We start from the raw sequence: 14,644 nt of genomic DNA on the forward strand, positions 1-14,644 counted from the left end.
CCGTCCGACGCGGGCGCTCAGTTCCGATCAGCAGGATCAGCTGCTTGCTACGCGTGTAACGTGTGACACGATGATACGCGCACGTACACATATTTTCTCTCCCTCCCCCCTTCTTTCTCTCCCCTTCTCTCTTACTTTGTAAAGATGTCTTCATACCGCAGCTGAGCTGGAAAAAGGTAGGATAATTTCGTGACCATGAATTCCGAGATTCTCATAAGTCCACGCCAAATAATAATAAGTTTTTATTTTCCACATCAAGTATATCACGATCATGTTTACGCGAATTTTTGTCTTTCACATTAATTATATCACTTACAACGTTTTACGCACACTTGATCGATTTACAAACGAATTTATCAGTTCGTTATTATTAATCAATACCAATTAATTATTTAGCGACTAAGAATTAAATCCAAGAAAGAAATTGCATATAACAATTAACAATTAGAAGTTTTCGTCCTTTTATAAATTGTATCGCGTAACAATACGTTCACGGATTTATCCACGCACTTAATTGATTTTTACCAACAAATCTATTGACTCACTACTATTAATATTACACTGCCGATTAATCATTTGGCAACTGAGAATGAACTACTAAGAAGGAAACATTGTACGCGGTAATCACAAAATCAAATTCCATCGCAAAACAATACGGGCACTGATTTACACAAACACTTGAACGATAAAATGAGAAATTTACTGACTTTGTTACGGTTAATCACAATAAAATAGTACCGATTAATTATTCGACGAGTTGAAATTACTTGCGTTCGTGGTCGCGATCACAATGCTGCACAGTAAAAGGGAACAGAGAACAGAGTATCATGTATTCCACAGTACATGATTTCTGATAGGTTGAAATTCTTATTCTCTGTTCCTTTTATTGTGCGGAGCCTCTAAGCATTATTCTCCTTACTAATAACCAACACACTCAGTACCAACCTAATCCATTGACTTGTTTACATCGCGCTTCCGTGTCGAGTAACAATAATGTGTATAACGCGCTCAAGTAATTTCAACTAGTCGAATAATTAATCGGTACTATTTTATTGTGATTAACCATAATAAAGTTCAATTAACCGTAATAAATTCCTCATTTTATTGTTCAAGTGTTTGTGTAAATCAGTGGCCGTATTGTTTTGCGATGGAATTTGATTTTGTGATTACCGCGTGCAATATGTTTCCTTCTTTGTAGTAATTCTCAGCTGCAGAATGATCAATCGGCAGTGCTCAATAGTAGTGAGCTACTAGATTGAGCGGTAGACGGTATGAAGACGTTTATAAAAATCAATTAACCCTTTGGCCTACAACCACGAGTGAGACTCGTGGTAAGGAATTTGATCCATAAACAATAAGCACGAGTCAGACTCCTTACTACGAGTCTCACTCGTGGTTGTAGGCCAAAGGATTAAGTGCGTGAATAAATCCGTGAACGTATTGATACGTGACAAAATTTATAAAAGGACGAATACTTCTGATTATTAATTGCTGTATGCAATTTCTTTCTTAGATTTAATTATCAGTCGCTAAATAATTAATCGGTAGTGATTAATAATAACAAATTGATAAATTCATTTGTAAATCGATCAAGTGTGCGTGAAACGTTGTAAGTGATATAATTAATGTGAAAGACACCAAAAATTCGCGTAAACGTGATCGTGATACAATTGATGTGAAAAATAAAAACTTATTATTATTTGGTGTGGACTTATGAGAATCTCGGAATTCACGGTCACGAAATTATCCTGCCTTTTTCCAGCTCGGCTGCGGTATGAAGACATCTTTACAAGGTAGGAGAGAGAGAGAGAGAGAGAGGGGAGGGAGGAGGGGAGATGAAATACATGTACGTGCGCGTATCATTAGGCCTGTTCTTTTTAGCTGAACTTTAACACCAATTCATCTTTCTTTCCTTTCTTTCCTCCTGGAGAGAAAAGGAAGAAAGATGAACTGGTGCAAAAGTTCAGCCAAAACAAACAGGCCTATCGTGTCACACGTTTTACACGTAGCAAGCAGCTGATCAGAACTGAGCACTCGTGTTGGACGGTGCGTTGCGCCGCCCCTGCCTAGCTTTTGTACGCGACCCGTAATTCGCTCACTATTTTCGTTTATAATTCGGAAACTAAGCTACGCTAGAATTTTGGCAAAGGAAAAATTGTCTTAGAATTATGTCAGAAATACGTCATTTTAAGAACAAGGATTTATTCTGGGACACCCTGTATATACGCTCTATTTCAAGTAAAGATATTAAAACATCTAATTTCAATTAGACTATTAATAATGATTAGAACAACATAATTAGAACAACAAGGATAGCAAATAAAACAATTGAAAATAAGACTAATAATGTACTTTTTACATTAGAAATGTTTTTTGATGCTCCAGTTTTTTTCCAATTGTTTTTTGCTTGATGATGTAATCATAGGTTTAATGGGTTTAAACGATAGATAATAATTAAAAGATTAGTTGTGTACAGAACCAATTTTTTAATTGATCGCATTTATTAATGATTAAATGGAATTATTTTTTTTTAGCAAAAAAATAGCGTGAAAAAGGACGTCGTCACACGTGCCATACATTGTTGTTTATAGCGCAAGGATTGAGCAAGGGAATTACGACGATGACGCGAGCAGATTTTAAGCCAAACGATACGAAATGGAGCGGTCGCAAAAATAACCGGACGCAATCAAAGAACGGCGGACGGTGTAAATCGCGAATCGACGCCAACTGCGCCTCCGAGGCGCGCGTTTGCGTCGTGACGATAATAAACGCGTTCGCCTTCCGTCACCTTGACGTGACTATTAAACGCCTGACGTGATTAACTGCGCAAAATTAACAGCCACGTGACGATTTCTTCTATAAGATATGAACCGACGAAGCTGTTTTCTAATCTCGTTTTCGCTTTAAGAATATCAAATAAGATACTCACATGTCTCAATATCGGCACCGGCCAGCTTTCCGGATGGACCGAAGTGAATACGGATGAATTTACCCTATATTCAAAATGAAACGGAAGCGTAATTAATCCATTTGACGTTAACATCAGATCTCGACTAGGTTTTCAGCCACAGTCGATGATCTATCGTTGTAAACAACATTCCCTGTTTTTAATCGAGCGTTCCTACTTTCTTAAATGAAAAGGAAGTTTTTGCTAGTCTAAAAATTTAGCTACAGATCTGAAAATAATTTTGTTGCATCATCAAAATAATTATGTAGAATGTTCGAACTGGTTGTTAGAATGGCAAAACTTTTTGCAGCATTGCTTATCGTACTTGATATTTCTACGGAATTATTTTAACGATCTAGCAAAATTATTTTAAAATCTATATTTAGCTAAATTTTTAGATATTTCAGCAAAAATTTGTTCTTTCCGTGGAATTGAAATAGATATAATCGAAATTGAAATAGATATAATAAAAATCTGATATGACAAGATTAAAATAATAGTAAGATAAAGTATAATAGTAATTGGATAATTTTTATACAATTATAACACAATTGTACAGTTATGCAATAATTATACAACTGTAATAATGTATAAATGATTCATATTTCAAATTAAGGAATCCAATAATATCGCAACTAGCTGTTTTCTAATCTCGTTTAAGTCTCCCAAATCATTATTGGACTTCCTTGTACGCAATCGTTTATCCCAGCCAGATATAGTAATGGCTATTTTATCCTATTGAACGCTCCGTATATCAAGCGCGTTAAAATAGAAACACTTACGAAACGAGAAGAGTTATCGTTACGGACGGTCTTGGCGTTACCGAAGGCCTCCAGGACGGGGTTGGTCTGGACGACTTGGTCCTCCAGAGAGCCTTTCTTCTGACTCGCGTCTGACTCCTTTTCTTTCTTAGTCGAGGCACCGACGGTGGCGAAGTACGCGATTACTTTCTTCGTGTTCTCAGTCTTTCCGGCACCAGACTCACCGGTGATCAACATAGACTGGTTCTCGTTATCTGTCAGGGACAAGAGACACAGATTTTTTTTAACAGAATGTCGCGAAAATCGACAAAAATCTCTTACAAATCAATCTTACAAATTTTTTAGATAAAAATCCTTTTAGATAAAAAAAGGAACATCTTCGATATGACTGTTCTATGTAACAATTTATATGATTGTTGAGATAAATTAACGTAGTATAACTGTCATTAAGCAAATCATTTTTAATGTTTTGATTTTTTCGAAAGTAACGATTTTTCTCAATGCATTATTGTTGTATGTGTGGTTAATACTGCTTCTCGCATAATCATTTTTTACGTACTGGTAAGCATGTTGACGTAGGCTCCATCAGAAATGGCGAAAATGTGAGGTGGCACCTCACTACGCCTCTTGCCACGGTATAATTTGGCGCACCTACCGGTGTATACGGGGAATCTTTTGTAGGGATTAATAGCCACGCAGAACAGGCCGGAATAGGTCTGCAAAAGTAGAGATCAACAATCATTAAATCAATAAAGGCTTCGAGCAACGTTCCATGGCTCGTTTTTATTATTCACCAAAACGAAAATTTCTCGATTCTCGGCGTACGATCTGTCTCGCTCGCACAAGAGTCAATAGATTCAGACAAAGTACACAAGAAAACTGTTGACAAATTTCAGCTATTCGAATCTCCTGAATTCGTCAAAGAAGATTATACATATATCATATATGATCAACGTAATTTACCGATACAATATAAAATATATACATATATAATTGATAATTAAATATTATAGAATTTCTAATCATGATTCCTTTAATTATGTAGCAATAAATCAAATTATAATAAATAAAATAAAATTATGGATTTTACAAAGTTTCAATACTGTAATTCGAGAGAAATCTTTTTTCTCCGATTAAATCATATAACATTGTACGCAAATAAAATTATTCATAATAATTCAATGCAGTTTTGCTTCAAACTTCGAATAGCTGAGATTTATCTGCAAAATATATTGTCGATAGTGTCTGGTTATGGTTTTTGTCCAAATCCTCACAAGAAATAATTATAAATATATATATATATATCAAGTTATAAAAAAATCAATATTACCTATAAAACTCATAAAATTCTTTTAAGTGCAAAGAAGATTAGCAAATATAATTTAATTGTATAGTGTAATTTATTATATAGATATTAATCGGTATGTTAATTTGACGAAATAATCTGACAATATCGACAATATTAACAAAACATACAAATAATATGATTATGGAAACAAAAAAACAGGTTGAATGCCGATGCAGGAATTGTCCACTTCTCATCGTAACAGATGCGACTCGTGTCTAAAAACGAGAGCATCCTTCGGGATCTCCACTTTGTGAGCACACGGATCCTAGAGCGCACTCAGTTAAATACAACGGATATAACATTTAAGAAACAAATATAACAGAACAAAAGACGATTACACATCTTGTGTGAATCAAAATGAAGAGAATATCGTGAAATTTAATCGACGTAACGAGCATTCTCCAGTGGAGGATGAAAAAGTGGCAAAACGTAAGATATTTCTTGTTTGACATTTTTTCAACACGGAGATCTCTCTCAGTGACTGATCGAAAGTTACCAATCCGAAAAGGAAAGAATAACTTTCGCAAACATGGAAGAAATCACAGAACGTCACGACACGTCATTGTGCTTTGCGCGACGATGTCATTTTCTCAAAAATCAAATGAAAAAAAATCATGCATCTCCAGACAGAAGTCTGGAGTAAAACACCAAAATCAAAATGACTATTAAAAAATCGATAAAAAGCCAGGAGACGTCGCAGCAGGTCATAGTGCTTTGACGACGACGTTAAAAAGGAAAAGAAATAAATAAAAAAAATCATGCATTTCTCCTATGGCGAAAACATTGGACGAACGAAAAATTCTCATCTACATGGGAAAAGGATCATCGATAAAAAATGAAGAGATTAGGAGACGTCATGACATATCGTCCTGCTTTATGACGACGCTCCTGCACAAGATCCGTGCATCCTGTCGAGCCATTTGTCGCGGATGACGAACGGAGTATAAAGCCGAAGGACCTTTCGGAACATCGCGAGACGCGTCCTGGCGTTTTGAGCGATGAACCGATCCTTCGAAACTAGCACAGAAATTCTGAAAGGATGTCGTGACAGTCACGGCAGTGGCTCGCAAATAGAGGAGGGACACTCGAGGCCAGACAAAGCCAGACAAAACCCTCCATATCCTCGGATGAAGAGGAGGGAGGGTGCGAGCATCTCTCCATTGCGAGCGAAGAGTCTTACATAGATGAGCTTGGCGTAGTAACGTTGCTTCAAGTTGTGGAGGACCGAAGCATCGTTGAGGTAAGTCAGATTGGACATGTCCTCGCATTTCTCATACTTGGGTGGGTTCACCTGCTGCAGCTGGTCCTTCTTGAAGTCCTTGGTCTATCATCGGTCCCAAAGAGAAAGAAAAAGCGCATTAGTGACATACGATCACGACAATTGACTTACGTAGATCAGTTTGGCGTAGTAACGCTGCTTCAGATTGTGCAACACCGACGCCTCGTTCAAATAGGTCAGGTCGGCCATATCTTCGGCTTTCTCGAATTTCGGCGGGTTTACTTGGGACAGCTGGTCCTTGCGGTACTGTTTCGTCTGCACGAGCATTTTCTTTTTTTTTCTCCTTCTTTTTTTGTCATTATTACGTTTCAATCGAGCGATTCATTTATCAATCTCTCAGATTAAAAGCAAGAGATGGAAAACACGTCGGAATTTGTACGATTATTATTTTTATTGGAAAGGCATATTTTATCTTAAATTTAAAAAAACCAAAATATCTCTCAGTCTTCTACATTTGCGAAAATAAAGAAGAATGGAAGAAAATTTAATTAATGAAAAATTATAAACATTAAAAAGAAAATAAAACCTGTCCAATATATTAATAAAATAGAACAATTTTTCAATCGTTTTTTACATTATTTTGTTCTACGTATACAGAATTTAATAACTTAATTATCAATTTATATAATATTTAATTTATAATTTAATGAACTGTTAAAATTATTAGAATTATAAATAACGATAGTAATTATAATATTTAATAATCTCAAAAGAAAGTTAAGAAGTAAAGAAAAATATTCAAAGTGGCTCTTTGTTAAAAAGATAAAGAAATTAATAGCTTTTAGTAAGTTTGTGATTGCAATTCAGTTGACTTGTTATCAAATTATGATGTACTCCACGAGAAAATTAAAAACATACATAATAAAGTAATCATCTATCAGCTGTATTATTATCATAGATATTTTGAATATGGATCAATGAAAACATGATGATACACCTCGTCTAGTTCCCGCTGAGTTAATTTTCGTGAAATTAGAAAAAGAATAGATAAGAAAATAAGATACAAAAATGGTTAATTTGTATTTAGGAAATTGTGTTTGGGAATTAAATTAAAGGTTTCAAAAACGGCATTTTTTCCCTGATAATTGCATTGCATAAAGAGGTTTTTTGGCAACGACCAATGACACCTCTATCTCTTCACTTCTCTCTCTCTTTCTCTCTCTCGTGCGTTTTTCTCGGGCTTCGTGCTTGGTTGCTGCTCTAAAAATACGTTGACCCGCGTTTCGAGAAGTGGCGTTTCGACTTATTATTACGCCAGGCGCTAGCGACAGCGATTCTAACAATAGCGTTTGGGCTTACAGCCGTAACGAAGCAACGCGCACGGCGACATGGGTTTGCTGAACCATTATGTAATCGACATGTATTACGCGGAGACACGGATATTGGGGTCGTTTGTTCGCAAGTTTGCGGAATTCGGACAAGAATAGCAGAGCGGCACCTTCGTCGAAGTCGTGGAAAACAAGCACGATCAACATTGATCATAATTACGAATAAAATGATTCACACGTGAATGATCTGTGGAACGTTATAACGTAATAGTAATATACAGTGATGACTATTTATTTTTTGAAATATGAAATGCAATTATGCGAAAGAGAGAGAAAAAGTGAATATAGAAGATATTAAGCTATAGATAATAAAATTATATCATTTTATATTACTTTGAAAATGTAGCCCTTTTAAAAAGCAATATTACAATATCATACATCAGATTACATAGAAAGAGAAAAGGAGAGAGAAAAGAATGAAGTATAAGAATCTGGCATTCATTTTATACTTGTAATTTTTTTTTAAACAACATCGCAGATTAATTTGTGTTTAATATAAATAATTTCCCAATTTTAAAAAATTTCCGATTTTGTAACACTCAGTGCAAAAAAAATTCTGAAAGCCTAATTGCTGGAAATTACTTAATTTGCCATGTAATGTCTGTAGAACAGCATATCAATGTGATTTGAATTTGGTGAGAAATCCTTTAGCAATTTAATAAGTATCAATCATACGTGTCTTCCTTTCACTTACTGTTAAAATTTTTATTTCTCGAATTACGTATCGACAGAAGAAAAATTACGATAGAGATTGTAAAATTAAATAAATATAATTACGCAAGATTTCAAGGAATTGGGACTTTCCAAATAAAAATTTATAGATATTTATTTCTTCATGAATTTTATCAGTCATTTGCTAATTTTATTAATATATATTTATCTACTCTTCTGCATTTTTATTTTTTTCTTAAACTCCCTGTATGTACATTATTTTGCCATTGTATGTTTTTGTAAGCGAAATTCGATCCTAACGATTTGATTAATGTCAAAATTATAGATTTCAAAGAGCTAGACCTTTTGCGATAAAACAAAAATATATGATTACGTTCTGCGAAAAAAATTGTCTCGACTAAAAATTCTCACTACGGTAAGCGAGAAGAAGAGGAAAATGGGTTGTTTCTAATTGTAAGACTCTAATCTGTAAGTTTCTAATTGGTCGTCGTTGTATAATTTCGCCAGCAGAACGGTGATGGAAAGCCGCTCTTTACGTAATACACTTTTTGACAGGCTTCAAGCTTGAGATTTTATTTCCGTTTGAAAAGAAAGTCTACACCTTCGGCCGGGTGACAGAAGGTCGTAAGTACTCTACGTCGACGACGACGACGGCGGCAGCGGCGATTCGCGGTCGGTTTTCTGTTCTCCGAAAATAGATCGTCAGCGAGATCCCGTTCCTCTCCCTTCTTTTTATATATATAGAAGCCAGCGAATCCCCCCCCTCTCTCTCTCTTTTCTCTCTCTGTCTTTCTCTTTCTCTCCTTCTGTCTCCCTCGGTCGGTCGAGCCGGCTAAAAAATCGCCCAGCCAGAAGAGATCATGCCTCGATCCTTCCATGGCGATCGATGAAAATCGCCGTGCTGTAAACAGACGTCCCCTTCCGCCGCAGACGTCCCCTTCAAACCCCAAAAATCATACGAGCAAACGGATTTATCCGGCGGAATTGGAACGCGTCGACGCCTTCTTCTTTGAACATACGCGAATTTTACGTGAATGATTTTTCGCGAAAAATGTTACGTCATTTTTTTTAGGTTTAGTTCGAGAGAGTAAGAAAGAGAGAGAGAGAGAGAGACGATAATAGAATGAAATATCTGACGAACAATTTCATGGAGTAATAAATGCTTTTGTATGTTTTTTTAAGACGACACAGATTGACATAGATTGACTTCGTCTCTATTTACTAAATTGAATTTATATATATTTTAGTCTAGCTTTCGCCTTTTTTAAACATTTGTCATGTTATAAAATTTGTGTAAAAATACAAAAATTTTTTTAATGCTTAAGTAGCGATGTAAGATCGCACGTAGTGTTCAGGAACGAATTTCTCGACCAAAGAATTTTGTACAGTATAAAAAGCGGTATCAAACAGTAGAAAAGGAAGACGTATGGACGGCCTGATGCGACACGATTAATTGCGAGATTATTATATTATTAAATTATGATCACTTGATGTACTATTTACTAATCAATAACTGTTAAAAAATGTAGGAAAAATTGTAAAAATGTCTCACAAAATTTGCTTCTAGAAATTTAACAAACGTAATATAAAATATCTAAGTGTGTTTATATAGAAAAAGACGGCGATCAACGTTATGATTATTATGTTTTTTAATTAAATAATTAATTGTTTCATAAAAATTTTTTAATCAGGATATTTTAGTTAATTAAATTAATTAATTAATGCCTTTATTATTCGTAAAATATTTAAATTGTTAAATATTGATATTTTCTTTTGAATTTAAAATGCCGACATAATTAATCCACGATTTCAAAACATTAAATATAATCACATCCGAAAATTTCGAACAAGTTATTAAATCGCTTTCGCTAAACTTCTCACCAAACAAATCTCGGTATCTTTTACTGAGATTTTAGACTCAATATCTAAGGCCCTACCAATGTACATTAACTTTTATCTTGATTTAACTTTTTATCTTTTAGTTTTCTAAGAATTAGAAAAGGATTAAAAGTAAAGTAAACCGAAACTAAAGTTAATCTACATTGGTAAATGGGGATAAGAAATAAAACCATGTAAGAGATCACATTTTATGTATCTCAAGCGATAGATTACTCGAATAATAACCGATCTCTTCAATTTTAATTTTCTTTGAATTAAAATAATTATTACGTATTGTTTGAATTTGATTTGAAATATTATACCTTCACATCGCACATCGTTAATCTCAAGAATTTAAATTTTCGCTATTGCAAAGAAGCAAAATAAAATTATTCAAACACCGAGCCCCACCGAGATCGCTTGGTTATTTTCCGAATAATCTGATGACTCTTTAAAGTAATGAGGATCGAAGAATGGGTCACAGGGATGCATTTATGCACAGCACACTACACACCTCGCCGCCAGGCAAGCCAACGCTGACGACGTCGCCCTTGGTGGCTTTGATCTCACCGAGGAGATAGCCCTCCTTTTCGTCGGGCACCCAGCATGCCTTCTTCGCGTCGTAAGGTTTCGTCTGATCGATCCTCTTCTGCTCGAGGGAGACGAAGAGGTATGGAGTCGGATCGGGATCCTCTCCCTCCTGGGCCTTTGGGGCTGGCATCTTCGGTTCTTCTTCTGGGCTCTACCGGCGATAAACTGATGCCGTGGCACTCACGGGTTTCCTCCTGAAGTCTTGCTTCTTCTTCTTCGATAGGAGGGGAGGACTCTTCTTTCCTCTTCTTTCTGTCGTTTGCCTTCGGGGCTTGTTGTTGGTTCGGCGGCGGACGGACTACTTCTGGCGGCACGTTCTGAGCGGCCCTGGAGAACGATCGGTTAGAATATCTTGACGCACCCGGCTGTCCGGGATCCACTTCACGAAACTACGGCCAGTTATATCAGATTGATGCGAGAAAATGTCTGACATATTTTTTGGTAATTTTTTTTTTAATCTCTTTTGAGTTTTTTAGAACGATTTTTCTTTGAAGGATTACTTTTTCTTTGAAAAAGTTACAGTTAATTATTACTTCAGTTAATTAAGATTAAAATATGTTAATCTTATTCTCAGTTAAATTAAAGTAATTATTAAATATAATAAAAATATTTTATAAATATTTCTGATAAATCTTCGATGGATTATATACAGATATATATTCAATATATAGTATATAATATATATAATATATAAGTATAGAGAATTTATTATTCTGAGATTAAATTATTAAAGAAATATTTATATATCGCGAGTTTACAATTTTAGATATATCTTTATAATCTTTGAATTAAAAATGATCTATTTAAATAATGTTTATTTGAAATTATAAAGAAAAATATTAACCAATAATAATATATTACAAAATAAGTATAACAAGTCTATTCATATTTTCCAAACTTATTTCTTTCTTTGTCTTAACTTGTAACTCTCATAAAAGTCTTTCGAACTTTTATAATTTAAAACAATACATTTATCAAAAAAGAAGTTATAAATTAAACAACCGAAGTTATCCATAGATTAATGTTAACAAAGACCTGATATATTTTATCTAATAACACTTGCACACATTTCTTTTATATTTTATTAAATATTAATTAATTCATAATGTTAAAAATAACTATTTTAACGATCAATTGTTTAAGATTGTTATTGTAACAGCCGAATGTAAGAATTCAAAGATACCCATCAATAAAAAAAATCTATCAAAAGCTAAAGCGAACACTTTTAAAATTCATTTCTTCGCCATCAACTGATATCATATAAGTCTCGTAGTTTCGTAAAATAGAATTTAATAATTTTTAGATTCGTCGTAGACAACCGCCGGCTTTTCTCTTTTTTTTCTTGATTTCACTAAAACATTTCTAGAAAAACGTCGCGAACGTAGTAAAAATCTATTTTATCGAACATGCTTCACCTCGAAGCAACTCGCTTACGATGTCGCTATGTATCACTGATACTACTACTCGACACGACGATTATGCGTGCATCACAGTAGAAGAGTCACGAAGAAGAGTCGAGAGAGTGCGATGAGGTTGCATAATCAGATAAGAATACAAAATGGAGCAGGCACGAAGCAGCACTGGCGACCGAACCAAAAAGAGCGATGTATCGCGTTACAAGAAGTTCGATATTTTTGTTTCTTCGAACAAGTGTATACGAAATACAAGAAACATGCGAAAGGCATGTGGAAGACATTCTCGCGTAAGTATGTTAGGATTTGACGAATATTAGGAGAACATGCGGACTTTAAACAATAAACGAAATGAAACGTAGAAATATAAATCATAATAGAGCACAATACTGATAAAGTAGAAAACAACAAATCTAAGTAAAGAATAAAAACGAGGGAAGAATAAAAAAGAGAGAGGGAAAGCATTAAAACTTTAAACTTTAAATTCAAAATTATCAATTTTTTTATCCGATAAATAAAGATTTCATTGGAATCTAATAGATAAAAAATTTACTGAAGAAATTTTCAATTTTTAATTAGAAACAAATTTTTATAAGAATAATTCGTGTAATGAAAATTGATCCCGTTAATCTTTTTTACGATTAAACAATTAAATTCATTCTTTTTTATTCTGATTCGTTGATTAAATTTTTGACAAAGGTAACTTATATAACAATTATTTAAAAATTATTAATTTTATAAATTTATAAATTTTAAAAAATACAACAAATTTCTTACAATCATAAATTAAAATGAGAATTTTACAATCTTGTCTTACTTTTGAATCAAATTATTTAAAAATAAAATGAAGCTTTTACTTTTTTATTTTTGTATTATAATTAAAAAGAAACTAATTCTTAACCGATTTTGTAGCCGATATTTGTATCAATTTAATTAACTGTTATTGAAAAATTATTTAAATGTTTTGTAGCCGACATTTGTATCAATTTAATTAACTGTTATTGAACAATTATTTAAATGTTTACATAATATTACAAATGATAAATTACAAAAAAGATAGACAAAATTAAAAAAAACAGAGCAAACACACAACTAAGTTTTAACTCATTTAAATTAAATCCAAATCGAACGTTGGAAGACATCCTATCGAACTTGGTGGCGTTACACAATATAGTATTCCTGATGTTTGCACCTCGCTGGTTTCAAAAAAAATCCTGATCAACACCGAAAACTTAAACTCGCTCTTTCTTCCAATCTGATAGGATCGGAGCAGAGGAAAAGAGATGAACAAGGACAAGAGGAAGAAATGAAAAGACGCAACACACTATGTCCATACACCGTTCGGGGGCTCGTAAAGCACACACAGGTAAAAAGCTTCTCTCAAAAGAGATTCCTGACACAATCCTTTCAGTCGCACCTCGTCGGGTTCTCACTCGAGTACTTCACCAAGAGTTCGATAAAATTCGAAGGTCACTCCTTCGGAAGGTCACCAAGGCCCGTTCGCCAGTCGGTACCACTTCCCGCCCACCCGGTGACTTTTTCCCCCGATCTCTCAAGCACAGACACACACGCGATCTTCTCGGAGCAAAGTAGAAGCACGACCATCCAAACTCGGTCCTCTCACGAGTTTCTTGCGGTCCTAATAGCCTCACCCTTAACTCCGCTCGTTCATCCTTATCGATACCGTGTACACACGTGTATATGTGGATTTGTTGCGTGTTGACCGTTGATTCTCTGTGAGCGTGGCGGATAAGTGTGCAATCTCTCCGGTGGATGATGCTCAGATCGATTACACCCCGTTTATTGAATAAATCCCATATATACGAAAAGAATCACTTCCTTTCTCCTCGCCGTGTTTTCGCTTCTTTCGATCGAGAGGAAAGAAAAGAGGGGAAAACAAGAAAAAAAAAATAGAAGCCGGCGGCGTCGCGACGCGACGCGACGTGGTGCACTTACGTTAGAGAGCCGTTCTGTCGGGGAAACGAGCGGGGGCTCCCAATATAAGCGCGTGCAACGTGATCCTAGAATGTAACGCTCTGGTCGATTGGTCCGACGGACTGACGAATCGCATATCGCGTTACTTCCACGGCCAATCTACCTTTTTAGGCGGACGATGATACCGAGAACGCGGTGCAACAAGGGGTGGCCGCGACGCCGACGAGTGAGATGAAAATAGACGTTGGAGTGAGACGCCGCACCACTGTCCAGTCCCCTCTCTCGGCCATCCCTCTGCTTGGTACCCCGGGCTGCCCCCAGCCATGGCGATTACCGCGGACCTCGAAATGGAAGAAAGAGGTGATAGAATTTCGGAGGGTGGCTTGCTTCTTTGCTTCGCTCCTTCATTGCTCTCAGTGATCGGAGAAGAGAAGAAGGGAGAGAGAGGGAGAAAGAGAGAGGGAGAGAGGGGGGGGGGGGGGGAAAAGGGGGG

The 14,644-nt window shown here is 35.4% G+C and overlaps 2 protein-coding genes across 36 annotated transcripts in view; one reads left to right on the top strand and one right to left on the bottom strand.

Moving 5' to 3' along the window:
* The window catches only part of Mhc (myosin heavy chain), a 52,815-nt gene extending 38,624 nt beyond the window's left edge, over positions 1-14,191 (bottom strand). For 17 of the 35 annotated variants that reach the window (XM_018512548.1, XM_018512546.1, XM_018512552.1 and 14 more), the window contains exons 1-5: positions 10,728-10,934; positions 6,237-6,380; positions 4,268-4,424; positions 3,730-3,962; positions 2,930-2,993 (exon numbers count right to left, since the gene is read on the bottom strand). In XM_018512548.1, coding sequence (XP_018368050.1) covers positions 2,930-2,993; positions 3,730-3,962; positions 4,268-4,424; positions 6,237-6,380; positions 10,728-10,934 — 805 coding nt within the window. Of the gene's footprint in view, positions 1-2,929; positions 2,994-3,729; positions 3,963-4,267; positions 4,425-6,236; positions 6,381-6,446; positions 6,591-10,727; positions 11,132-12,219; positions 12,239-13,911; positions 14,002-14,052; positions 14,072-14,172 lie in introns of those variants that run through there. The other 18 variants (XM_018512544.1, XM_018512536.1, XM_018512545.1 and 15 more) reach the window with 7 other exon arrangements.
* LOC108764344 (uncharacterized) overlaps positions 12,240-14,644 on the top strand; it is a 4,611-nt gene continuing 2,206 nt past the window's right edge. The window contains exons 1-3 of the mRNA XM_018512521.1: positions 12,240-12,506; positions 13,479-13,582; positions 14,323-14,511. Coding sequence (XP_018368023.1) covers positions 12,332-12,506; positions 13,479-13,582; positions 14,323-14,511 — 468 coding nt within the window. The 5' untranslated portion in view covers positions 12,240-12,331. The remainder of the gene's footprint in view (positions 12,507-13,478; positions 13,583-14,322; positions 14,512-14,644) is intronic.

The sequence above is a fragment of the Trachymyrmex cornetzi genome, unplaced genomic scaffold (assembly GCF_001594075.2).
Source record: "Trachymyrmex cornetzi isolate Tcor2-1 unplaced genomic scaffold, Tcor1.1 scaffold414, whole genome shotgun sequence".
Lineage (NCBI taxonomy): Eukaryota > Metazoa > Arthropoda > Insecta > Hymenoptera > Formicidae > Trachymyrmex > Trachymyrmex cornetzi.